This window comes from Bos javanicus, chromosome 10, assembly GCF_032452875.1.
Source record: "Bos javanicus breed banteng chromosome 10, ARS-OSU_banteng_1.0, whole genome shotgun sequence".
NCBI classification, from domain to species: Eukaryota; Metazoa; Chordata; class Mammalia; order Artiodactyla; family Bovidae; genus Bos; species Bos javanicus.
Window position 1 is genome coordinate 8330113 of NC_083877.1, and position 25925 is coordinate 8356037.

At 47.7% G+C, this 25925-nt stretch overlaps 1 protein-coding gene across 2 annotated transcripts in view; it reads left to right on the forward strand.

Moving 5' to 3' along the window:
* Positions 1-21076: 21076 nt before the first annotated feature.
* The window catches only part of PDE8B (phosphodiesterase 8B), a 264149-nt gene continuing 259300 nt past the window's right edge, over positions 21077-25925 (forward strand). The window contains exon 1 of one of the 2 annotated variants that reach the window (XM_061430026.1): positions 21077-21298. In XM_061430026.1, the coding sequence (XP_061286010.1) occupies positions 21275-21298 (24 nt within the window). In that variant the 5' untranslated portion in view covers positions 21077-21274. The remainder of the gene's footprint in view (positions 21299-25925) is intronic. The other variant, XM_061430023.1, reaches the window with a different exon arrangement.

The window sequence follows — 25925 nt, forward strand, 5'->3', positions numbered from 1 at the left end:
CAGGCAAGTCCTTGGAGGGGAAGAGAGAGCGGATAGCCCATGGTGGCTTCTGTGGTTGACAGGTAAAGCAATTGGCGCGTCATGCTTCCTACCTGTGTAAGGTGGACATTTTCGAAACCAGCTGGCATGGTGGGACCTGATCCCGGCTCTTGTAAAAGCTAGCGAGGTGAGCTTTGCTCAGTTTGATAGTGTCTATATCTTGACTCCTTTTGTTCATAACCAGGACAGTCATGTGTGTGCTGTGCGTCTCTCAGTGTCCTTGCAAAAGCTGTAATAGTAAATGTGACAGGGCTTTGTAAAGTGTAGAACACATAATGTTCTTCTAAGGATGATGTTCTTTGACCCACTCACTCTGGGGCGGAGGGAAGATGAACTGTCTCGAAATCCAGAGGTCAGAGTTACAGGCCCCCTTGTGCTTGCTTAGTCCTTCACCCAGCAAGTCCAGTATGCATCTGCCAAAAGTGACATTCAGAGCGGAGAACCGAGGAGAAATGCTCGTCTCCCGGCTCTCAAGTCAACTTGTGGGACCAAATGCACCGACGTGGTGTGTGCAGTAGCCTTTATCTAAAACCCTCCCCTGCTGCTGCTTCCCCCATCTCATGCTTCAGACCCCTGCCCCATCCCCAGGCCCGCATATGTGCCTTCCTCAGGACTGAGCTGGAGCTTCCAGAATCGCCCCAAGCACAATGGATTGGCTGTGAGAGCAGGACTTGGGGATGGGGGCAGGCACTTCTGTCTCTGTAGTAGGGGGAGGACAAAGCAGGATGATGGGAGAGCGTCAGAAGTTATCCCAGCGGAGTGGCTTTGGGAAGGCTCAGGAGAGCTTCAGGGACACCCTGCCGACCTCTCCCCACATCCATGCTGTTGGGTACCAGCTCTCCTAGCTGACTGCTGGTCTGGCTCCTGAGCCCCAGGGAGGGCAGATAGTGGGATGCCCATGAACTGGTGTGATGGAAGAAGAGGCAATAAATACAGCCCTGATTCGTACTCTTTACCAAATCCTCTGGTATAAGTATTCCTACCCACCGTGACTGAGTTCAAGCTACCAGTGCGACGATATAGGATACAGAGTCGGGAAAAGATGTACAATTACCCACCAGATGTAGTATTCGTACATAGAGACTCATTAGACATAAATAACTTCAAGCACATAGATGAGTGTGAATATCATGAAGTAACTAGGAAATGGTGAGATTTAAGTATCGATTGCCATTATTTTGGGCTTCCCTGGTTCTCAAATAGTAAAAAATCTGCCTGCAATGTGGGAGACCTGGGTTCGATCCCTAAGTTGGGAAGATCCCCTGGAGAAGGAAATGGCTACCTACTCCAGTATTCTTGCCTGGAAAATCCCATGGACAGAGGAGCCTGGTGAGCTACAGGCCATGGGGTTGCAAAGAGTTGGACACGACTGAGTGACCTAACACAACACTACCCTTATTCTTAACATATTTTATTTAATTGTATGCCTACGTAATAGAACTTTTAATAATGACTGTTTAACAACTATCTGGCAAAAATTCCTGAAATTTTGACACTGGGTTCTTATAAGCCAGGACAAGCTAGGTCCAAAGGAGGAGAACAAAATGCTGAGTGTTAGTGGAACATCCAACCTCTTTGCATAGCACAAGGCTCCTGCCTTCTACTCCATCCCCTTCTCTGGCAGGGCAAGAGCCCTAGTGTGGGTCTGAAGCCAGCAACTCGCATCCTTAACTATCACAGCAACAAAAAACAAACAAACAAAACCCCCAGCCTTTAACCAGCTGATTTAAAATCTCCTTCTCACCTCAAGGTTAACCCAAGTGAATCTAGCAGAGAGCAGGTGTGGGAGGGAAGGGTTACTGGAAGGTTGAGCTTTGAGATGTAAGGTGGATGAGACCTTGCTGCTACTGCTAAGTCGCTTCAGTCGTGTCCAACTCTGTGCGACCCCACAGACGGCAGCCCACCAGGCTCCCCCATCCCTGGGATTCTCTAGGCAAGAACACTGGAGTGGGTTGCCATTTCCTTCTCCAATGCATGAAAGTGAAAAGTGAAAGTGAAGTCGCTCAGTCGTGTCCGACTCTTAGCGACCCCATGAACTGCAGCCTACCAGGCTCCTCTGTCCATGGGATTTTCCAGGCAAGAATACTGGAGTGGGGTGCCATTGCCTTCTCCAGGATGAGACCTTGGTTGGTGTCAAAACAGACAAGGACCCTCATGGAAGGTTCTGGAAGCCAGGAGTGGGATCTGGAATGGATACATAGACCGGGGAGAGGAAGCAGGGGGACGATGGGAGGAAGCCGACACCTTGCCTGCACAGTTCTGCCCTAGGCCAGTTCTAGCACACTTTAAAAAACAATTTTATTTATTTAATTAGGCTTCACTAGTTCTTTGTCGTGGCATGCGGGTTCTAGTTCCCTGACCAGGGATCGAACTCTAGCCCCCTGCATTGGGGGCAAGGAGTCTTAGCCACTGGACCACAAGGAAGTCCCCTTGCATGCTTTTTTGAAGAACCACATCCCCTCGTGAGATTCTTATGGTAAAGGAAAAAACCTCCTATGGTCTCAGAATCATACCTTCTAAAAATAGGTCTCCCAGAATTCAGGCCACAGAGCCATCCTCAGCAGCCATAAGGAGACATAAAATGAGACGCGCCTTAGCCCTGCATCCTACCAAGTCCTGCCCCGCTGAGAGCACGTGGAGAAGAAAATGACCAGCTGCCATTTCAGCCCATTATCAGTCTAATCTACTTCTTCTTGAGTGGGAGCAGAATTAGAAATCTGGATCTAAAAATAACATTGTGATGTGTCCTGGAATCATCACACCTATCTGCAGCCAGGCTGTGAGTGTGTGTGTGCCTGCACGTGTGTGTGCATGCAGGGTGGGGTGAGAGAAAGAACACCACTGTGCATGTATACACAGCAGTGATCTTCTTTCCTGTTTTATGATTGCTTCCTGCCCACCCTGGGCTTCCCTGATGGCTCAGTTGGTAAAGAATCTGTCTGCAATGCAGGAAACCCGGGTTAGATTCCTGGGTCTGGAAGATTCGCTGGAACAGGGATGGGCTACCCATTCCAGTATTCTTGGGCTTCTCTTGTGGCTCAGCTGGTAAATAATTCACCTGCAATGCAGAAGACCAGGGTTTGATCCCTGGGTTGGGAAGATCCCCCCTGGAGAAGGGAAAGGCTACCCATTCTAGTATTCTGGCCTGGAGAATTCCATGGGCTGTATAGTCCATGGGGTCTCAAAGAGTCAGACACAACTGAGTGACTTTCACTTTCACCCTGGAGAGTGGGGCGGAGGGAGGCAGGACCTAGCACCTTCCATGCAGCGCTCACACCCTCTGAGGCAGGCACAGTCGAGCAGCCAGGAACAGGTAGAACTTTTTTTTAACGACCCCCTGCAGTGGAAGTGTGGAGCCCTAACCACTGGACAACCAGGGAATTCCCAGAACTGTGTTAACTTCTCTATTAGACACCAAGGCCAATCTGTTTGCCCCCCGACTTTGCTGCTGCTAATCACATCCTTCACAGATGAGACCAGAGAGATCCAGAGCTGGGTCCTGCTCCTCTCAGTACACCCAGGGCCAGAAGGGCCCCCAGCACAGAGGAGGATCCACCGACTATTGCTGAGTGTGTAGATGTCAGAGAAAAGACTTAAATCTCGGTGTTTGACTCGGAGAAAGTGAATTGGAAGAGTCTCCATGATTATCCTAGATTCACTGATACCCCCTAAGAGTCAAGAGAGAAAACCAGAAAGTGGCAGGCACCAATCTGGCACCTGTATTAGTAGGTATGGGTTTATTCTTAAGCGTGGCACTACTTGTCACCATTCCTCAGTATGCTTTGAAGTCAGATGCCCTTCAACGACAAAGATGTGTTAGATTGCACACCAGACCACATCTGTTTTTGGCTTTGGGGTACAGGGATGTTGAAAAAGCTCTAATAGAGGAATAGCTAGATTTCAAAGATAGAACTTGGTGGGAAAGAATGTTTCTACTGCAGAATTCTTTACCATGGGGTTCCTTTAGATCATTGCAGTCCATCATATGCTTAAAATATGAATCCATATCCCCAGGCTGAGCTGCACACCACTTTTCAGGGGCACATATGAGTTAAGGGAGCTACAGAGACCAGCGTCTAATCTATACCAGCCCCGTCCCTGTAGCTCTCCCCGCCTGCCCTCGCCCTTCTCTACTCTGGGAAGAGCAATGTTCCCTCAGTCGATGCCCAGGAAATCTTGTGAAGGGACAGGCTGGCTGCCCCTGAGAAGGGAAATTAGAGAGGAAGAAAATAGACCGGGGGAAGCTGAGGGGATGTGTGGAGGGAATTGTGACATCTGCCAAGAATGCCACCGCATCCCAGGAAACCCCCAGCACAGGAAGTGAAGCTGGCTTTGGGGGACTTCAGTCTCTCGCAGGACCACTCTGGTGCTGTCCCCACAGCATCAGCGTCCCTACCTGTTTACACCAACCAGTTTCCGCCACCCAACCGGGTAAACTGAGCTGCATATTTGATGATGAGGAAGTGGAGTGGAATGTGAGAGTCCTCATTCTTGACGTCAGGCTTGCCTTTCATTTTATTTATACCCGTGACATTGTGACATGGGATCTAATTTTCCATTGTATTTTTTCCCTCTGTTAGGACCCGAGTGATGACAAGTGAATTTGTGTCTGGGCCTGGAAAACAATATTTTCAGTTGATCTGAAGCCAGGGTCCCTACAGGATTAGGTGTTTGCCTCTGTCTGCCCACCTGCCCGCTCCTTCCTTCAACCGGTCGACTGGCCACGGCAAAGGGCAGAAGGGATTGTGCTTCTACAGAGTGCAGACCCCTGAGAAGTCAGAGCTGGAAGCGTCCGGTTGCCCACTCCTCATGGGCGGCGGGCTGTTCCTTCCTGGCACGGACGCTGGAGGGAGGCCAGGGAGCAGTGAGGCTGCACGGCAGCCTTGGCACAGAGCCCCGGCCGCTGTCTGGACATGAATCTGGCAGGCCCTGGCACCAGGAGTGTGGTTCCAGCCCTGTGATCCAGAACTGCCTGTACTGGGACCACTCATGCTCTGGTGGGTCCCGCTTCTTCTGTCCCTTAGGGGCAAGGCAGGGTCAGGAGCAGAGATGGGGTTGGAAGGAATGGCAGGAGAGTTAGGGCTCGTCGGCTGGGGCAAAGGTGAGTTATGGCCCCGTCTGTGTGGTGGCCTTTCGAGGTGTGTCTGGGATGGAGAAGAGAGTGGCTTGTGTGTCCAGGAGGTGAACAGAGCGGGCGACACCCCAACTCCTTGCTTGAGGCTGGGGACCTCAGCCCTGCAAATAGCCTCCTCCCACTCCCTGCCACGGCCTCCATGCAGACAGCGTCTGTACCACGGCCCCTCTTCATGCCCTGAACTGAGAACTCCGCCCAGGTCCCTGCGGACCCGTCACTGTTTCAGTAGGGCCTCCTGTCGCCAGCTTTTCAACAATGTTCCTCAGTCTCTGACCCCAGAGAAATTGCAACTTCCTTGTTCTCAGTTCAGAAGGCGTTTGTTATTCAGGATTCTGATGCAGACGTCTGATAAGAGGGGCCTCAGGCCTTCGGAGCTAGTAAACCAACGGAGTCTGAGAATTGAAAAAGGAGAAGCCCAAGGACAGACACGCCCTGACAGGTGGCAGGGTGCCAGCTCCTGTCACCGACATCTTCCAAGATATTTAGAAATGGGTGTCCATATCTTGTTTGTTTTGCTTTTGAAATGAAGGTTTCCGTAATTGGATCTGTGTTTGATTGAATCTCCTGTAGTCTCTATGCTTGACTTGGTGTTGCCGCCTATATATTGGGTTGGTCAAAAAGCTTATTCGGGTTTTTCAAATGAGGTTACAGAAAAACCCTAGTGAACTTTTTGGCCAACCCAATACTTCTGTGTTACTTCTCTCTGTCAATTTAGGTAAAAATGGCACAGAGTAAACTGTTGTCCAGAAATACAGAGTGGGAAGCCGGAGAGAAAACCTCCAAAACTGTGCGGGCGTCTCACCGCGCACTGACCCGCAGGGCAGGAGTTGCTTCGGACAGAAGGGGCTGTCTCGTGTGCAACAGCTCGAGGCCAGGCCTTTAGAATCCCATCCACACCAGCCCACCTGAGACACGGTTCTGAAGGCCTGCATCTGTCAAAACATCTCTCTCAAAGGCTTCCCACGGGTGAGGTATCAAGCGGTTCCTTCTTGGTGCTGCAGTAGACATAGGGGCCGAGGGTGAGGAGGTATGAATGAGACAAGGGCCATTTCCACCAGCCAAAAAATTGAAGGAACGCAAGGCTGCAGGAAATATTTTTCCGCAGTTGGTGTGAGTATGGTGGTGAGGAAGGACTAAGTAGACTCCATGAGCTCAGGATATAAGTGGACGAGCCGTAGGTTCCCTACTGGGCGACTAGTGTCACTTAGACATCTCTTTCCCAAGGCTCTTTGGAGGGTTGTTTCGGAGAAGTGCATGAAATTTGCAGTCAGACAGTCCAGGGTTCAAGTACTTCCTTATGAGTTCTGTGATGTTGGGCAAGTACTTAAAGTCTCTAAGTCTCAGTTCCACATCTATAAAAGGGAGCTACAGATGCTGTCACTTAGGATTACTGTGGGGGTTGAATATTCGAAAGACAAGCATGTCCCCAGCATTGATCGCCTTCCCTGCTCGGACTCACAGACCCACAGAGGGTCTGCTTTTTTTTTTTTCAGTTGAAGTATAGTTGATTAACAATGTGTTAGTTTCAGGAGCACAGCAAAGTGATTTAGTTATACATAGGTGTATTTTCTTCAGATGCTTCTCCATTATAGGTTATTACAATATAGTTCCCTGTCCTCATACGGTAGAGCTTTTTTTGTTTATCTGTTTTTTATATAGTAGAGTGTATATGTTAATCCCCAACTCCTAATTCATTCCTCCCCCCTCCCTTTCCCCTTTGGTAACCATAAATTTGTTTTCTTTGTCTGTGAATCTCTTTCTAGTTTGTAGATAAGTTCATTTGTATCATATTTTTAGATTCTACATGTAAATGATATCATGATATTTGTCTTTCTCTGATTTACTTCCCTTAGTACAATAATCTCTAGGTCCATCCAGGCTGCTGTAAATGGCATTATTTCATTCTTGTTTATGGCTGAGTAGTATTCCACTGGGGCTTCCCTGGTAGCTCAGCTGGTAAGAATCTCCCTGCAGTGCAGGAGCACTGGATATCCAGGGGACATCCCCTGGAGAAGAGATAGGGTACCCACTTCAGTATCCTTGGGCCTCCCTTGTGGCTCAGACAGTAAGAATCCACCTGCAATGTGGGGAACCTGGGTTCGATCCCTGGGTTGGGAAGATCCCCTGGAGAAGGGCATGGCAACCCTGTTCTAATGTTCTTGCCTGGGGAATCCACATGGACAGAGGAGCCTGGCGGGCTATAGTCCATGGGGTCACAAAGAGTCAGACACGACTCAGCAACTAAGTACAGCACAGTAGTGTTCCATCACACACACACACACACACACACATATCACATCTTCTTTATCTGTTCATCTGTTGGTGAGCATTTAGGTTGCTTCCATGTCTTAATATTGTAAGCAACTCGTGCTGCTATGAACATGAGGAGTGCATATATCTTTCCTAATTAGAGTTTTCATCTTTTCTGGATTTATGTCCAGGAGTGGAACTTCTGGATCATATGGCAACTCTCTTCAGTTTTTTCAGGAGTATCTGTACTATTTTCCACAGTGGCTGCACATAGGGTCTACTTTTAAGTCTTAGCCAAGCCAGGTAGTTCCACTTCTCTGAGCTTTCTTTGTGTTAGGCTGTGAAGGTTGGGAGTCTCTGTGTGGACAGGACAGATATGACTGTGCTGACTAAGATGTGGGGCAAAGGGGCCAGTGGTTCTCTGCACTCAGGGACACGGTGTGGGGAGGAGAGTTGTCTTCATGAGTAGGTATTGGAAGAGCAGAGCTGAGGGCCATGGGAACACGTGTGGCTGACCTGATCCTCCCTGTGTTCTCAGGGAGGAACGGGGCTGGGCTGGGGCTGCCTCTGCCAGCGCTCTTCTGTCTTACCTGCCTTGGAAGTTCACGTGAACTTGTTTTTGTCTTGGGGTAGAAGATGGGAGGAGGCAAATATTAAGGGAAGGTATACGGTCCACTGTACACTCTACCCTGAGCCAGAATCCACAGGGCAAGGCCCCCAAGCCCTGTGGTGGCCCCCAGCCAGCCAGCCAGCCACAGTCATCTGAGAGTTGTTCTGGGTGTTCCTGCTTCTCGTGAAGACTCAGGCGGACACGCACAGAGTAACGCTACTGTCAGGAGGGATCTTTCATCAGCCATGGGGAGGAACAAATTTAACAATTATTTTTGTGAGGGCTTTGAAATCCAAGCATCCTACCTACCTAAGCGAGCCACAGTGGAAAGTGAACCTTGGTTCTGTCTCACACGCATCAGGCCTGAAAGAGAAGCAGGAGTTGTTGGGTTACAGAGACACTGAGGCATCTGTGCTGGCTTCAGAGTGGCTCCAAGCAAAAAGCTAGCGAGGTCAGGATCCATTGAGAATCTGAAAATCTCACATGGTTAAAAATGTTGCTGTCTTCCCAAGCTACTGATGAATGGTTGCCTAAATCTCCTGATCCCCCCAAGCCACACACACACCTGTATGTCCATGTGGCTCCTCCGCAGTGGAAAGAAAAGAGAGGCTGAGACATAGAGGGCCATGGGCGGTCTTCATGCTGGATGGTGAGTAAATGAAGCTGTGTGCTGAGTCATGTCTGACTCTCTGAGACCCCATGGACTGTAGTCCAGCAGCCTCCTCTGTCCATGGGATTCTCCAGGCAAGAATACTGGAGTGGGTTGCCATGCCCTCCTCCAGGGGATCTTCCCAACCCAGGGATCGAATGATTGTCTCTTTCGTCTCCTGCGTTGGCAGGCAGATTCTTTACCACTAGCGATACCTGGGGGGCCCCAAAATGAAGCTGGGCTGTCATTTATGCTGTGTCGTTCATGGCTGGAGGCAAAAGTTCACACATGGGCTCAGGAAGGGGTGCGGAGTCTCACAGGCAGGTTGGCTCATGATCCGGTTATGGTTAGAAAAACACTGACACAAGTAAGCGTTGCTCAAGTCCCTACTCTGTGGCAAGCACTATGTGAAGCTGTGGGCTGAACACGGTCTCTGTCTTCACAGAACTCAGAGTCTGCTGAGGAAGATAGATTTTAAGCAAAGAAACACACTAACAGGGAAACTTCCCTGGTGGTCCAGTGGTGGAGACTTTGCCTTCCAATGCAGGGGGTGTGGGTTCAATCCCTGGTCAGGGAACTTAAGATCCCATATGCCTCAGGGTGTGGCCAAAAATTAAAAAAAAAAAAAAAAGAAAGAAACACACTAACAGTTATATGATCTGCCAATTGAGATAAATGAATCTCTATCATGAGAGAGAATAGCAGTGGGGGTGTAGCATAGACTGGGGAGCCGGGGTCAAGGAAGGTCTCTCTGAGGAAGTGACGGCTAAGATAAAACCTAGAACAGTACTCCTCAAATTTCAGCATACATCAGAATCACCTGGAGAGTTTGTTACAAAACAGGTTTCTGGGTCCCACCTCCACAGTTTCTGATTCAGTAGGTCTGAGGTGAGTCCCAAGAATTTGCGTTTCTTAGTAAGTCTCTGCAAATGGTGACTGCAGCCATGAAATTAAAAGACGCTTGCTCCTTGGAAGAAAAACTGTGACCAACCTAGACAGCATGTTAAAAAGCAGAGACATCACTTTGCCAACAAAGGTCTATATAGTCAGAGCTGTGGTTTTTCCAGTAGTCATGTACAGATGTGAGAGTTGGACCATAAAGAAGGCTGAGTGCCAAAGAACTGATGCTTTTGAACTGTGGTGCTGGAGAAGACTCTTGAGAGTCCCTTGGACTGCAAAAATCAAACCAGTCCATCCTAAAGGAAATCAACCCTGAGTATTCATTGGAAGGACTGATGCTGAAGCTGAAACTCCAGCACTTTGGCCACCTGATGCAAAGAGGTGATGCATTGGAAAAGACCCTGATCCTGGGAAACATTGAGGGCAGGAGGAGAAGGGGAGCGACAGAGGATGAAATGGTTGGATCGCATCACTGACTCAATGGACATGAGTTTGAGCAAACTCCAGGAGACAGTGAAGGACAGGGAAGCCTGGAGTGCTGCAGTTCATGAGTTCTCAGAGTCAAACACAACTTAGCGGCTGATTAACAGCAGCAACAGCAAGTTCGTAGGTGGTGCTGAGACTGCTGGTTTGGAGACCAAGCTCTGAGAATCCCTGGCCTAGAGGATCTGTGGGAATTAGCCAGGAGAAGAGTGGAGGTGTGAACCAGTGAGCAGAGAAGGAAGAGCGTGTGCCAACACTCTGATGTGGGAAAGACCTGGGGGCTTCAGGTAATGGGAAGGTCAGTGTCCTCAAGGCAGTGGTTTGGGGTGATGTTGGAGATGAACCTGACCCTTATCCCCATCCTGAAATTTACTCCAGCAGAGACATCGCCAGTGGTAGCATGTCTAAGAACAATGATTCCATTGACCCTTGGTGATGCCCTGTTGCCCCATGGGGCCGGTGGAGTGGTGCTGGTCCTGAGATATTGTGAAATTAACATGCCAAGAGCTGAGCACAGATCAGATGCTCGGTTCATTCTAGTTTTCTTTGCTCCCTCCTTTCCCTGGCTTGAAACATGACCCTGTCTCAAGGGGTTTCTATTTTAGCTAGAGGAACACGATGCTGAATTGCTGCTTTCCTGGAGCTGCAAGCAAAAAGAGTTCATGTGGCAGGAGCCCATGTTACCCCAGCTGGGATCCGGGTCAGTAGCTGACTATATAGATAAGGAATCTGGATACCACTTCCAAAGGGCAGGTGTATGTGTGTGTTTTCCTACCTCTCATGCAATTTATAAATATCAGAGGACTTGAAGCCAAGGAAAGCCTGGGTTAGATTTTTTGAAGCCAAAGTTAGCTTAGGCTGGTTCAATTCTGAGTACATTTATTGAGTCCTCACTCTATGCCAGGTGCCACGCTAGGGGTTGGGAAGACAAGTAGGTGATGACGGCGAGACAAGGACACATGAATAACAGAGCAGTGGGATAAAAGCCATAACAAAGGTCTGTGCGGATGGCAATAAAAACTCAGGAGAGAGAGCAGTTCTGCCTAGGGGAGACGGAAGTCACAAACAGGAAGTGACATCGGGGACAAGCCTGGAAAGGAAACACTGAGGGAATAAGCAGAACTGAAGGATAAATGAACAAATACTGAAGAACTTTTTTGTTATTGTTTTAAGTTCTGATCTATGTCATCATTGTGAGCTTCTAAGATACATGACCACATGGTGTTGAGTTTGATTTAAAATATTGCATAAACCCATTATATATAGCAACACATATGGAAACAATCTGAAAATATTTCTCCTCAAATTTAGTGCCATTTGTTTTTGTGAATTTGCTATTTCAGGCTGAAAATGTGAAATATGGTTTGGTCTTCTGAGACTCAGAAGCAATTATATCACCATTCCAAGTGAAAATAATTTTGGTGGTTAATTCATACTTTTATTTAGTCAGTCAACAAGCACCTAGTTAGAAATGTCCATTTTTGCAGCACTGTCGTGGGGACAACAGATATATAGGACATTGTCCCACCCTCAGGACTCTAGAAGTGGTAGGAGTGAGAAAACGCATGGACACAAATAATTCTAACACACGTGAGTGGTAAGTGGTATGAATGAGCACAAACAAAATACTCCACATATCTGGAGGGAAAAAGTTATTTTCTTGACCATTTATGGAGAAGCCATATGCACTAGACATTGGAGGGTGGGAAGAGATTAGACATACAGAATTAAGGCGGGGGTGGTGGGGAAGGCATTCCAGGCAGAGCAGGTTTGTGAACGAAAGGAGGGGGTGGTCAATTGTCCTGTTTGGGGTGTGACCTGGGGAAAGAGATAGAATTGGTAGATATCAGCCTCACATCCAAAGTTTGAACTTGATTCCACCAGCGGTGACTTCTTGGAATTTGAAACGCCAAGCATTCGTCACTTGATTCCTTGTGCCCGTTTTTAGTTGGCATCTCAGGCCTGACCTTTGTCTTGGCATGTGTACATACATGCTCAGTCTGTCCGACTCTTTGTGACCCCATGAACTGTAGCCCGCCAGACTCCTTTCTCCATGGAATTTTCCAGGCAAGAAATACTGAAGTGGGTTGCCATTTCCTACTCCAGGAGATCTTCCTGACCTAGGGATTGAACCTGCGTCCCCTGCATCAGTGGGCAAATTCTTTACCACTGCGTCACCTTTGTCTAACCCATAGGATATGTTTTAAAAAATCAGCCTGTGTAGGCTGATGGTAGTAAAAATCACAGAGTGGCTGCAAATAGCTGTGAAGGTCCCAGATTGAGAGTAGACCCTTTTCTTTAGGAATCTATGACTTCACTCCAGGAGGCTGAAAGAAATGGGCTTTGTATTGGAGTTCCTTCAGGAAACAGATGAAGACTTGTCCTAAACAGGTGTGGGTGGTGGGCAAACTTAAGGGGACCCAATAAACAATGACACAGTTTCCATGGGCTAACAAGATCTGAGAAGCCGTTACCACCAGGGGCCAATGGTAGCATGCCACTGGGAAGATGGGAACAGGCTCGGAGATGCAGCAGATGCTGGGACTGAGAGAGCTTTGTGCTACCATGGAGACACATGACTCCTGCCCTGCTCCCATCCTATGCTGGTGCCTCCATTGCTGAACCCAGCTGACAGCCAGAGACCAAGGGGCCTGTGATGTATTCCCTACAGGTCAGCCTCCCCTGGCACAGGGTTGGGGAGGAGAGACGGAGAGTCCATCTGGAGGGGCAAACAAAGGCTATCCAACACAAACCTTTTTAGCTTTTTAATATTTTTAGCTTTGATAATATGGTGGCAGAACAACCCAAACTAGTGTAGTCTTTATTTAACAAATGTATTCTAAGCCCCCCTGTTGTTCTCAGGAATGTATAAAATTAAGAAACACAGAAGATAGATCAGATGGTTAGGTGAACGGTGGTTGGCGAAGGAGGCTTTGGCTGGGACAGGTCCCTAAATAGTCACTCAGCCAGATTGTGAAGTTGATGGACGCAGGGTCTGGGCTGGGTTTCTGATCGTTGAGTCCTCCATACCTAGCATTGTGCCTGGAGCTTCGTAGACCCCAATAACCATTTATCTGAATAACGTGATGGATGAAATGTCAAGAATACCCAGCAACATAAATGTGGGTCTGGGGTCTTAGGAGAATCCAGAGTTAGGGTCAGGACCTAACATTTTCAGACCCAGAAGAAGCAGGTGATGATGGTGTTTGTTTTCCTGCTTCTAGTACTTTTTAGGTCAAAGCACCTCCCAGGGAACAAAGGCCATTTGATGGTGTTTGAAAGAAAAAGGATAGTCTTTCAATCTTCTCCGGCAGCTTAAAAGGACAACATTATAACTCCTGTATCCCAACCTCAGTTCATTCTTTCACTCAGTGAACATGAATCGAGTGCTCGTTTTTTTGTCTGGGAATACAAAATTAAGACAGATCCAGTCTTAGCTCTCAAGGAACTTAGTCTGGTAGAAGCTGCAGATGTGACGCAGGAAACAGCAGTGTTGATGTCAGCTACAGAGAAGGCAGGCCGCTGTGGAAGCCACGGGTGGCAGCCTACATGGGCTGGAGGTCTCCCAGGAGGCAGGTTGAGTCCTGAAGGATTGTCCCACCTGTTTACTTTATTGCTGGCATCTACCCATGCCTTCTCCCCCAACCACCCAATAAGGAAATTAGAAAGTAAGTTCCAGTAAGTAGATAAGTAAGCAAAAGTCTTGAAACCGACATTACTGGCTAAGGTAACACTTGGTCTCAGATGCATTCACACCAAACTGCCATCTGCCAACCAGTGAACTCAAGTGGAGAGTTCATTCCTTCTTCCTCCCCGAGGTCAGGAGGGCGCAAAGTAGGTATCTGGATTGGAGAGAGGAGAGAACAGGTACAGGAAGGGAGGCTGAGGGCTGTCTAGACAAACCTTATTGACTGCAGGATTTTTTTGGAGGATCAGTATTCTACCTTTAACTCTTTGCAAACAAATGGAACGTATGTGAGGAGGTTCGTTTGTTTATCCATGTTCATTTGTTTGTTTTTTTCTTTTTTTCCTTAGCCTCTAGCAGCTGAACATAGGGTCCAAGGTCTCAGAAATGTTCTTATGGACCTGCCCAATGTGTGTTAATACAAATCTCCCTGATTTGTGAAGGTGGCTGACTGGTTTTAAAACATGGGTGCTTTTGTTACAAGTGCACTTCATTCCCAGAGGTTTTGTTAATCAGTACATTCTTGCCTTTCACTTGAATATGATGACTAGTGATGGGAGGAAAAATATAAGTTGGGGACGAGAAGCAGAGAGGGAAACAAGAGATAGAGTGGTCAAAATCTAAGGGGCAGATGCTTCTTGCTTTATCTATATTGCCCTTATTTTTAAAGCCTGCTATAGTTGTGAGAATTTGATTAAATTGCATTTTAATTCTTAGATAAATTTGGAAAATAGAATTTTTGTTTTTGTTTTTGTTTTTTAAATTTACTCCTACTTCCTCCACTTAATTTTTTAAAGGCAGATAAAACATCCAACCCCAAAAAGCTTTGTTGTGTGTGTAGAACTGTATTTCACTTTCTAGAAGAACACTAGTTCTGTTAGGGAGTAACTCTCTCCACCTGCAAACTTCCGGGTTTTTGTCAGCCTTAGCCTGGAAGATGTTGGTCTGGGACCCACATCTGGCCGGAGGGCAGGTACCTTACTTTCTGACCATCCACTCAAGTCTCTGCGTCCAGCCCTCTCTCTGTTCACCGCTTGAAAACCTTCAAGGCTAGATCCGCAGCTCTCCTGCTCAGAGCCTCCTCTCTCATCTTTATGTTGAGGATACCTGAATTTTTAGCTCCAGTCCAAACACTTCCTGTCACTGCAGACCTGTTTCCTCTTACCTGGTAGATGTCTTTCCTGTGTTCCACAGGCACCTCTGACCCCCGACTCAGACCCGCTCACCAGAGTTCCTGCTTTTGCCCAACCAGTGCCTGTCTTAGTGGGTCATACCAGCATCCGAGAGCCGCCCGCTCAGAGCCCATTGGCTTCCAAGTCCTATTGTGTCCTTGGGTTTCTTTCTTATTCTCCCCCTCCTCGCCATTCCTGATGCCAGTGTTCTGCTTCAGGCTCTCCTCCACTCTTCTGGATTATTCTTAGTTGTTTCTCTGGCTCTGTTAGCCTTCTGCAACCTGTGCTTGCTTCCACCCCAAATTTATCTTTATAATGTACCAATCTGCACGTCTAGTCCTTCTGTAAAATCTTTCAGAAGTGCTCCATAAAGCTCTTCATATCAGTGGACAAGTTGGTTAAAATAGTTTCCTTCTCTTTGCTGGGTTTTCCTCCTATCAGCCGGCCCGGCCCCTTCACTGGCACCCTCTGTGGAACCTCACTGAGTTGGCAGGTGTGGCCTGTGGTTCTGCGCCCTTTCTGATGACTGGCCCCAGGGCTAACAGTAGCAGCTGTCACAGATGACTCCCAAACGTGTGAGTCCAGCCCTGATCTTTCTCCTGAGCTCCAGACTCAGAGATCCAGCAGCTTGCTTCACATCTTCACTTGGATCTCTTGCGGAGACTGGAGCTGGACAGGGTCAAACCAGAGCTCTTGGCTTCCACCCATTCTTTTCCTGCTGCTGCCTCACCCTTGCCCATCTGAGTAAATGGGTCCACTGTCCACCTGACTGTTCAGGCCCCAAACCTAGGGGGTGTCGCTGTCTCTTCTCTCTCCTCGCTCCACTCCCCATGGGCACTCCGTCTCGAGTCCCGTAGGTCTCACCCTCAAGACCCTACAGCCCCAACCTGACTGTCTCTACTGTCTCTGCTGCTTTCTCCTCCATCATCCCCACGTCTCAACTGGATTGCTCCAGCAGCCTCCTGCTGCCCTGTGAATGCCTAGAATGGATTCTCTACACAGTGGCCAGAGGACCTTTTAAAAAGGCAAATTGTATCACGTTTCTTCTCTGCTTAACACCGTCGCCAGGCTTCTTGTTGCGCCTGGCCATACCCACAACGGCCTCCTGTCTCTTCCTGGAATTTACCAAGCATGTGAGGCCTTCAGGATTCTACATTTGCTCTTCTCCTCCTTGGGATCCTCTTCCCTCAGATCTTTTCTTTCCCAGCTCCTTGAGGTAATCTATGTGTCAGTTCAAACATCCCTTCCCACGGAAGCCATCTCTGACCTCCCAGAGTCACATTTATCCATCTCTTTCTATTGCAGTAATTTTTTTTATTATCTTCAGCTCATGTTAAAATGATCTCTTTCTTTTATTTTTTCATGGTAATTGTCTCTTCCTCCACTAGGACATAAGCAGTATGGATTCACCTTGTTTTCAATCTGTTTTATACATCCTTTGTTGTTCAGTCGCTCAGTCGTGTCCGACTCTTTGCAACCCCATGGACTGCAGCACGCCAGCCTTCCTTGTCCTTCACTGTCTCCTGGAGTTTGTTCAAACTCATGTCCATTGAGTCAATGATGCCATCTAAGCATTTCATCCTCTGTTGCCCCCTTTTCCTCCTGCTCTCAATCTTTCCCAGCATCAGCATCTTTTCCAGTGAGTTGCCTCTGTGCATCAGGTGGCCAAAGTATTGGAGTTTCAGATTCAGCATCAGTCCTTCCAATAAATGTCCAGGCTTGATTTCCTTTAGGATTGATTTGTTTGATCTCCTTGCAGTCCAGGAAACTCTCAAGAGTCTTCTCTAGCACCACAGTTCGAAAGCATCAATGCTGGGTGTAAGAATCAGTGACAATTGGAGGAGGGGCTTGGTCTCAAATATACTTGAAGGAATATGCGGCAGCCACTTGGCACACTGGCTTTTCTTCAGATTCAAGTGCAACTTTATGCTTATGGCCTCCTGCTGATAAGTAATGATGATGATTCTGCTGATAATGCTCAGCTTTCTAGTTTCACGTTTAATCTTTGCAAATCTTTAACTCTAGGCCATAGAGCTAATGCCTGTCCATGTGACAATACAGGTTTGCTCAAAACTTTCTATTCCTCTCTGTCTCTGACTTGAGCCCTTCTGACACCAGGAATCCAGGCTGCAGAAGGTCTGGTCTGCAATTATGTAGGAGACGGGTTGTGTTTTCTTTGGGGAGCTTTGCTAGATTCAGGCTGAGATTTCCATATGATTAGGGAAGACTGAATCTACTCACATATTTAGAGTAAGGGAGCCCGCAGGTGATGCCCAGTGACCTCTCAGAGTCTGTTTCTCTGTTGTCAGAAGGTCAGTCATGTTACTGTTTGTGTATTCCTTTGGTTCAGGATCGGGGTGTTGGTAATGCGATAATGGTATACCAACTGGCTGGAAGAATTACAACAGGAGTTTAATGCACACATTGCCATAGAAGGTAAACCACGGACTTAGTTTCTCCAGAAACTGTCAAATGCAAGCAGCACTCGAAAGTACTAGTTTTTCATACTCGAGCAATCGCATAAATACCATCAACATCTTCAGTCTTCAGAGAATGGCCAGTGATATGTTCAGAGAAGCCGAAAAGGTGTGTCTCGTTTGTTTTAACCTTATCAGTGGAATCAAAGTCTTGTTATTAATCTATAACTGCTGCTCTTCCACTCATGCACAGCCAGACTTCCATTTATTCCCTATAGGAAAACAGCTCTTTACTCTCCCAGTGTATTTTTCTGCCTGTTGGGTTATAGACCTGAAACAGATTCCATCACAAGTCTAGGGCCACCAAAAGCCAACAGCCAACAACCAACCAGAAGCTGTTGTGCTCTCTCCCATATTCGAAACAGCTAGACGCATCGAGCCATGGGCAAAGCTGTGGAATGGGTACCATTGGATTTGCTGCCCATTTCCTTTTACCCCATAAATGGATATTCTTCCTAAGTAAGCATTGTGTTAAGTTGCTATTCAGAATAGAAGGGAGTGTCAGATCCACAGTCTTATGAAGGCTTTAAAGGCACAAAGAGTTGCCACAGGTAGAAATATTTACAGTTTTCAACTTTAGGATAGAGCAATGCTGGACCAATTAGAGAAAAGAAAAAAAAAGAAAAACCACTTAGAGGAAATGACAAGCTGTGTAAAATCTGGGTGGAGGAGACATTATGGGCATGAGCAGTGGGTAGGCTGGACTCTGACCGCTGTGAGTTAAATCACCCCACGTTGGCTCTCACTGCTCACCTAGCTCAGGAGAGGCAGGCAGTGTATCACTCCTGGCAGCAGGGGTGCCAGGGGAGGGACAGGCCATGACCCCACAGGTGGCTGGTTGGAACACAGAGGGAGGGAAGCCGCATGGCTACGGTTTGAATTGGGAGAGGCGTTACTGGCATTAACCACGGGGACTCAGATTCGGTGGGGAGATGGATGCTTCCTGGTTCAGAAACATTTTTCTTGTGGAATGTGGGCGGGACTCTCATGGAGATGTCCAGCAGGCAACGGGAAGTGTGAGAACAGCACTTCTTATGCTGTGATAGACCTCTCAGCCGCTCCTCCGCTATGCTTTGGGGTTCTCTTCCCTTCTTTCCCTTCTTCCTTTCCTTCCCTTCGCTTTAGTTCCCTGTCCCTCTTCTCCCTCCCTTCCTTCTTTCTTTCCTTTCTCTCCCTCTCTCTGTAAAAATCACACATCGCTCCATAATACCTTTCAAGGTATATAACAGGGTTAAGTGTTAGCCTCAATTTTGCTGTATTGTAGCTGGGATGGGATAGAAAACTTTTAAGACGCTAAACTTTTGAGAAAACTTTTTAGACACTAGGTGTCTAAAGATACCGAAAAGCTCATGAATACGTGCGGACCCTCAATGCTGGTTGATCGTTTTGAGACACCATCTGTTTTTATGCAGTATCTGGGAACAACAGATGACCTGCTGGTTGGCACAGGGCCGTACCATGCGCTACTGGCCTCCTAGTACTTCTCCAGCGGCTCTTCTGGAAAATCCCCTGCACCTCCAGGAGTGAATGATGTGGCTTTGGTTGTTTTTTCTTTTTAATAGACAACGAGAAAAGAGATTCAGAGGATCTGGTGCCTTTACCTTTCCGCATCTTCTCGTTGTTAGTGTTTTTCCTGTTTTCCTCTTCCTTTACTTTCTGAAGATATTTATTTGTTCTTTTTGCTTGGGTTGACCTACCCTGAGTTCTTCAGACTGTCCTTTTACCTGCTGGGTTATTTTTGTCTCAGACTTTCTCAAAGTTGTGTGCTTTACCCATCTCCAAGTCTCAGCCTGAACTTGCCCTTTCGCCTTCAGATGCCTTAGCTGTTGTGCTTTTCCCTGTCTCCGTGCTCGGTCGCTAAGTTGTGTCTCTCTCCTTTGCGACCCCACAGACTGTAGCCTGCCAAGCTCCTCTCTCCATGGGATTTTCCAGGCAAGGTCTGGAGTGGGTTGCCATTTCCTCCTCCAGGGTATCTTCCCAACCTGGAGATCAAACCCACATCTCCTGCCTGTGTCTCCCGCATTGCCAAGCAGATTCTTTACCACTTGAGCCACCTGGGAAACCCTTCCTTGTCTATTCAGCCTATGATAGTGAAATGATGATAGATTATGCTGCTGATTTCAGTGACCTTAACTCTTTTACCTAATCTCCTTTGCCTCACATTTCCATCTGTGGACGGAGGAAGTGTATTAGTTTTGCTGTTGTACGTAACACACCACCACAAATTTAGTGGCTTAAACATACACATATATTATCTCACAGTTTCTGTAGGTCAGAAGGTAAGCATGGTTTTATAGGTCCTCTGTGTTAGCTGAAGATACAGTCTTATCTCAAGGCTCAGTGAGGGGAGGGTTCACTTTTGGGCTTTTCTGGTTGTTGGCAGGACTTAGTTCTTTGCAGTTTGTTGGACGAAGGGCCTCAGTTTCTTATTGGCTGTAGGCCAGAGGCCCCCTCGGTTCTTTGCCACATGGGCCTCCTCAATATGGCTATTGCTTTATCAAAACCAGCAAAAGAGAGTATCTCCTATCAAGACAGTACCATAGTCATTGAAAAGACATCCCATCACCTTTGCCATACTTAATGGATAGGAAGCAAGTCACAAGTTCTCTGACATTCAAGGGGTGGGGAGTCCTCAAATGCATGAACATTAGGAAGTGGGGACAATGAGATCATCTTAGAGTCGGTCCATACAGATAGCAGTGCTCTTGAGGGAAAAGATTTGGAGCTCTTTAAAAAAAGACATGAAAGGCTATATTCATACTGCTCTCTTGGCTTATGGTTGGCCTTTATGGATAATGGCTAATGTCCAAGTAATAATACTTCTTTTTGTCTCTCTCCATGTCCTGTGAAATACGTTTTACTTCTAAAGATGACTTGTTTTCCTTTCCTGCCATTAGAAATTTCATCAGCCTCTCTGGATGAGAAAGTCAGCAGGAAAAGATCACTGTTGTTGATCTTGGTTTTAACTGGACTGACTCAGCCCTGTGGGCAGTTGAGAAAGGAGAGGCCTTTGTAAATGCTCCCTAAGTCTTTGTTAGACATCCCTCCACCAGAGGAGCCAGGTATGGGGCAGGTGTGGTAAGAACCAGGAGCTGGAGGCCAGGCTTATTTACAGCTGAAGCATTTAACTGGGCTCTGAAAGCTTCACCATATCTGCGCAGGCCTTTGATTCCAGCTCACTAAACAGACTGGGAGGAGGCAGGAAGGGGACCAGGACCTTTGTCTTGATCCACGTTGGTAAGTTGTCCCCACAGTTAAGGCTGAAGGACAACACCCCATCACACCCCACCAACTCCGCAATAGACACAGTGGAGTGTCCTTTACAAATTTATTTGAATACAGAAGTCTTCCTTTCAGTTTGAGGAAGAACTATCTATGATCTGTCTTGACTGCTGTCTGTGACAGAATCTCTTTAAAATGATAGTGTACGCGGATTTGAGTGAGGAAGGAGGCAAATCTGATCCTTCCGTGTTTTCTTGCACATGGAGATGAAAATGGGAAGAGTGGGCGTGGTGAGAAAGAAGCTCCCTGTCCAGATTCCCAGTCCTGAGACGCGCCAGGTTGGGCAGCGCTGGCCCTTAGCCCTAACTCCCCTCGAGTGGCGAGAATAGCTAGGGGGGCACCGAGCAGGCTCCGAGTCGGGCTTCACACCCCGGGAGGGGCGCTAGGACCCAGGCACTCGCCGGCTCCAGGCGCGCCTGGGGAGTGAAGGCAAAGAGGCTCAGGCTCGCGGCCAGAGTCCCTCGGAAGGACCGGCCCCTTGGCGCGGGGCGGGAGGCCCGAGTGCGGAGTGCGGCCGCCCTGTGCCCTCTGTGCGGGGCTGCGGTGCGGGCCACCGGCACCGCTCGAGCGCCCGGCAGCCGCCAGCCTCCAGCATGGACCCTCCGAACGCCGGCCAGGTGAGCCCCGAGCGCTGGATCTGCACGTCCGGCGAGCCGCCCCCTTCCACCACCCCCGAGCCCAGAGCTGACCCTGAACCCCTTTCGGACACCCTGCAGCTCCGGAGGGGCTTCTCCCCTCTCCAGCCTCTCCATGTACTGGTGCCCAACGTCCTTCTTCCTTCCCAGGAGGGGCGCGCCTCGATTGTCTGCTGTAACCGTCCGATTTATAATTTCAAATGGTACCAATCACCCACCAGCAGTGCGTCTGCGTCTGTGTGGCGCTTTCCCTGGGCAAGAGCCGACCTGCAGCGCCGTCGGGCCAGTGGCACTGACTCCTGTTGCGCCCCGAGTTTCCCACGCCGTCTCTGGGCGATCGTGGTGTCCCTGCCTTCCTTTGAATGCTTCCAGCGGCTGCGTAGCTGCCATCCCTCCCGAAAAGCTAGCCCCCGCCTCCCCAGCCCTCGGCTTGGGTGGAGCGTGCCCTCCGGGATTCGGGGACCCACGCCGCGCGCGCGCGCGCACCCAGCTCGTGGGTCCGCGCTCGCTGGGCACCTTGACCTGCTGTGAGGTTTATACTACCAGCCTGCGGTGGGGGAGATGGAATGTAGCTTCAGAGAAGGGGCTCACACTGTGGGCTGTAGGAAAGTGCGGGTGAGAAGGGTCCACGGTGCAGGGAGGCGTTGGACCAAGGCAGAAGCTGCCTCCCGGAACTTGGGGTGGGGGCGGTCCTGGTGGGCGTCGGAGTGCCACCTGAAAGTGTACGTAGTTACCGGGATCAAGTGGACACGGTCCTGGAGTGTTGTGGGAGGCGAGGCTTGCGTTAGCCTTTATAACAGCTTGGCTAGAGGTATTCAGCCTGCCCAACCATTCTGCTTCCGGCTGAATCTGACAGGAGTTTACTGTCTCCAGATTGGCAAAACCAGAAAAACATCGCAGAGGAGTTGTTCTGGGCGAGTTTCTAGGGCTGCAAGACCACCCGGTTGAGTGGTGGCTAACCGGCCCCCGACCCCAACCTTGGCGGCCCGCTGGATCCGGGCACTGGGGGGCGTGCCTGCTCTGATAAAAACTGACACGCCTGTGCCAGAACCTGAAGTTAAACACGTAGTGCAAACCTAGAAGAGACACTTCCTCTAAACTCTTGTGTGTTGTGTCAACCAAAACATTTACACAGGGCCCGAAGGGGTAGGTGAGGGGCAGAGGACCCGCCCTCTAGGATTGTATAATCTGCTGGTCAGCATCACAAGTTCTACTTGACTGCCCCTCTGACCTTGAATGAGCTGTTTTAACTTGGCTCAGTTTTCCAAGAAGCAAAACAGAAGAACGGTAATTCTCCAGCAGGGGAAAGAGCATTGCTATTGGGAAGCCTGCTACCTGAGTTCCAGCCCCACCTGTACCAGCTTCGAAACTTGGGACAAAGCACATAACCTGTCTGGATCTCAGCTACCACAAAAAGGCTCAAAAAGATCCTTTAATTCTGGGAGTTTCTGTAACAGTAATTTGCCACGCTTTGATAGCTTTCCCATGCTCACTGCTTCTTTGGAGTCTAGATTGTACTTGGTTCCATAGAGCATACATGGACCAAAGAAATACTGGATCAGAATCAGAACTGTGGGTGAACTGTATTTTAATTCTATTCTGTTTATAGAGCTGCACAAATCTTTCAGGCTTAAGATCTGTGGAAATAAGCCTGGCTGGTTTAGTTAATACTTAGAATGCCCTAGGAAGGACCTCAAATAGAAAGTCCTGTTTTAAGTCAGAGTATGGTTGCATAAGGAGAAGGCAATGGCAACCCACTCCAGTGTTCTTGCCTGGAGAATCCCAGGGACGGGGAGCCTGGTAGGCTGCCTTCTTATAGGGTCACACGGAGTCGGACACGACTGAAGCGACTTAGCAGCAGCAGCAGCATGGTTGCATAAAAGGTTCTGTCTGTGCATTTGAAAGACCTTTGCCATAACCACCCTGTTAACCTAAGTGAGTAGAAGAGACCCAAACTGATCCTTCAATAGAAGAGGGCTGGTTCTACTGTGTATTTCATGGAGGCACCTTGGGTTATACCTGATGAACAATATATTTACTTAGGAATGACTCTGTTAATATTAACTTCTCAGAAAAGCAGTTTATCACTTCAGTAATGAAATAATGAAATTGTCTTTAGAGGACTCATTAAATATCAGAATGCCTAATATTGCTAGAGTTTATTGGGGTAAGCACTGGTTTAAAAAGCACTGCCTTTTTATTTAATTTCAGTAAGGAAAATAAGCAGAATGATTTATTATGTTTTCTTACAAGATAATTTTTTAAAGGAGATTTAAAAAAAGTAAATACAACACAAATTAAGGAAACCTTGTTTCTTCAGGTTCCAGAGATGAATAACATCATCATTACCATAATGGTGCCTATCTATTAAGCACTTACTATCCACCATGCATTGTTCTAAGCACATTATATACATAGTCTCATGGAATCCTGTCAACAACTTCTGAAGGAAGTGCTATAATTTCTTTCAACCTACTGGTGGGGGAACTGAAGCTTCTTGCATGTGATCACCCAGCTGGTAGACAGTAGAGCTCCTTGGGTTCGTTTGCAATAATCCAAGGGATGTGTAGGATGGAGGAGGTGGGGAGGGAAAAAAGTACCTACTGAGTGTTGACTACTTTATACCCCTCAGTGCACGGATATTAATAAACATTTTATGAGTTGTGTTTTTATTTTTCTAGGTATCTTTTCTTGCTTTTAATATGATTTGGGCATCTTTTAATATGAGCAAAGGCTGACCTCTTTCTTTTTAACTACAGTACATAGATTTGCATGTAGATGGACGAATCATTATTTGTTCAACCAATTCCCTGTGAGTCGGCACTTGGATTATTTCTAAATTTCCACATCACGTACGGGGCTAGCACTGTGGGTCTTCATGTTTATATATTTCTGCACACCTGTTCAGATATTTCTGGTAGATTAATTCCTAGGGGTGAAATTGTTATTACTATGTAGTATGTATTTTTTAATAGATGCTGCCTACTTGTGTTCACAAAAAGAAATGTAATTTCTGATCTGGCATCCTGTTCTTCCTTTAACACATTTTCGGGCTTTTGATGAATCAGTGTATCTGAGTGGGTCTCAAGTGTATCATTTGTAAAGTAGGATTAGTAGGATGTGTTGGTTTCAAGGTCTCTTCTGCAAATGTGTACAGTTAGAGGATGAACAAATAAAATTGTCCATATTTGACTTTTTTTTTTTTTACTTCAAAACCATAAGTTTCATGTGGATTTACCTAGCAGCACATGAACTCCTGAAATATCCCTTTTTGGTACCCCAGGTTTCTGAGGACTTCAGTGTGAGATATGGCTTTGCCTTATCTTGCATGCACATCTGTGTCCTGCTCTCCTTTTGTAAAGGCCTCAGTCCTGCTGGATTAAGACCGACCCTAATGACCTCATTTAATGTTAGTCACCTTTTTAAATGACCTCTCTCCACATACCGTTACATTCAGAGGTACTTGAGGCTAGGACTTCAGCCTGTGAACTTGGCAGGACACAGTTCATTCCATAACACGTTCTCTGTCAGATGGCACGTACTGAGGTGTCGTCACCTGTTTTTATTTGAGGGGACAATATGTTTCTGAAGCTACATCACGGAATCCTCTCTCTTTTCCCATCACATCCTCCCCCATTGCCTAAAAAAAAATGTGTGTTTGTGTTTTTTTTTTTTAATTCCCTGGGTATTCTTTAAAGGGGTCCAGTATTCATACTTGTGTCAAGTAATCTTTTTTTTTTTCAAGTAATCTTTTATTAATGGCATTGAATCTCATGTGAGACAAGGTGACTATAGGTGGGAGGTGGTAAGCGTTTGATTAAGAGCTTGCATCCCAAAGCAGGCTGCCTGGGTTTCTAATCCAGCATCATGACTCACCAGCAGAGTTTTATCATCTGTAAAATGGGAAGAGTAATGCTTAACCTTACAGGGTTACTATGCTGATTCAATGAGACAATGTATGTAAAGTACTTGGCCTATACTGCTGCTAAGACCTTCAGTCGTGTCCAACTCTGTGCGACCCCAGAGACGGCAGCCCACCAGGCTCCCCCGTCCCTGGGATTCTCCAGGCAAGAACACGGGAGTGGGTTGCCATTTCCTTCTCCAATGCATGAAAGTGAAAAGTCAAAGTGAAGTTGCTCAGTCATGTCCGACTCTTAGTGACCCCATGGACTGCAGCCTACCAGGCTCCTTCATCCATGGGATTTTCCAGGCAAGAGTACTGGAGTGGGGTGCCATTGCCTTGGGGGCTCAAAAATGGGACTCTGATTACTTTGCAACTTCAGAAGTCCATGGGCTCAGTGTGGTCTGCCCCAGCCTGTACCCCAAGGGTACTGACAGCCCAGAGGCTTTGCTCTTGGAGTTCCCAGCAGCACGTGTGCATGCTGTGGTCTCATAGTTGTTGAATAACCATTGTAAATGTTCAACAGCTCACACACATTAAAGTCACAAGCTCACAATTCTATCTGAGAGCTGAAAAGCAACACCAGAGACCATTCCCTCAAATCGCCTATTAAGATGATAGCCCCATTTCAGCTGAGGCACCCAGCTTGGCAGTCAAAGTGTTAAATGTGAGAGCAGCATTTCGGTTTTTCTGAGATGTATCCTTGCC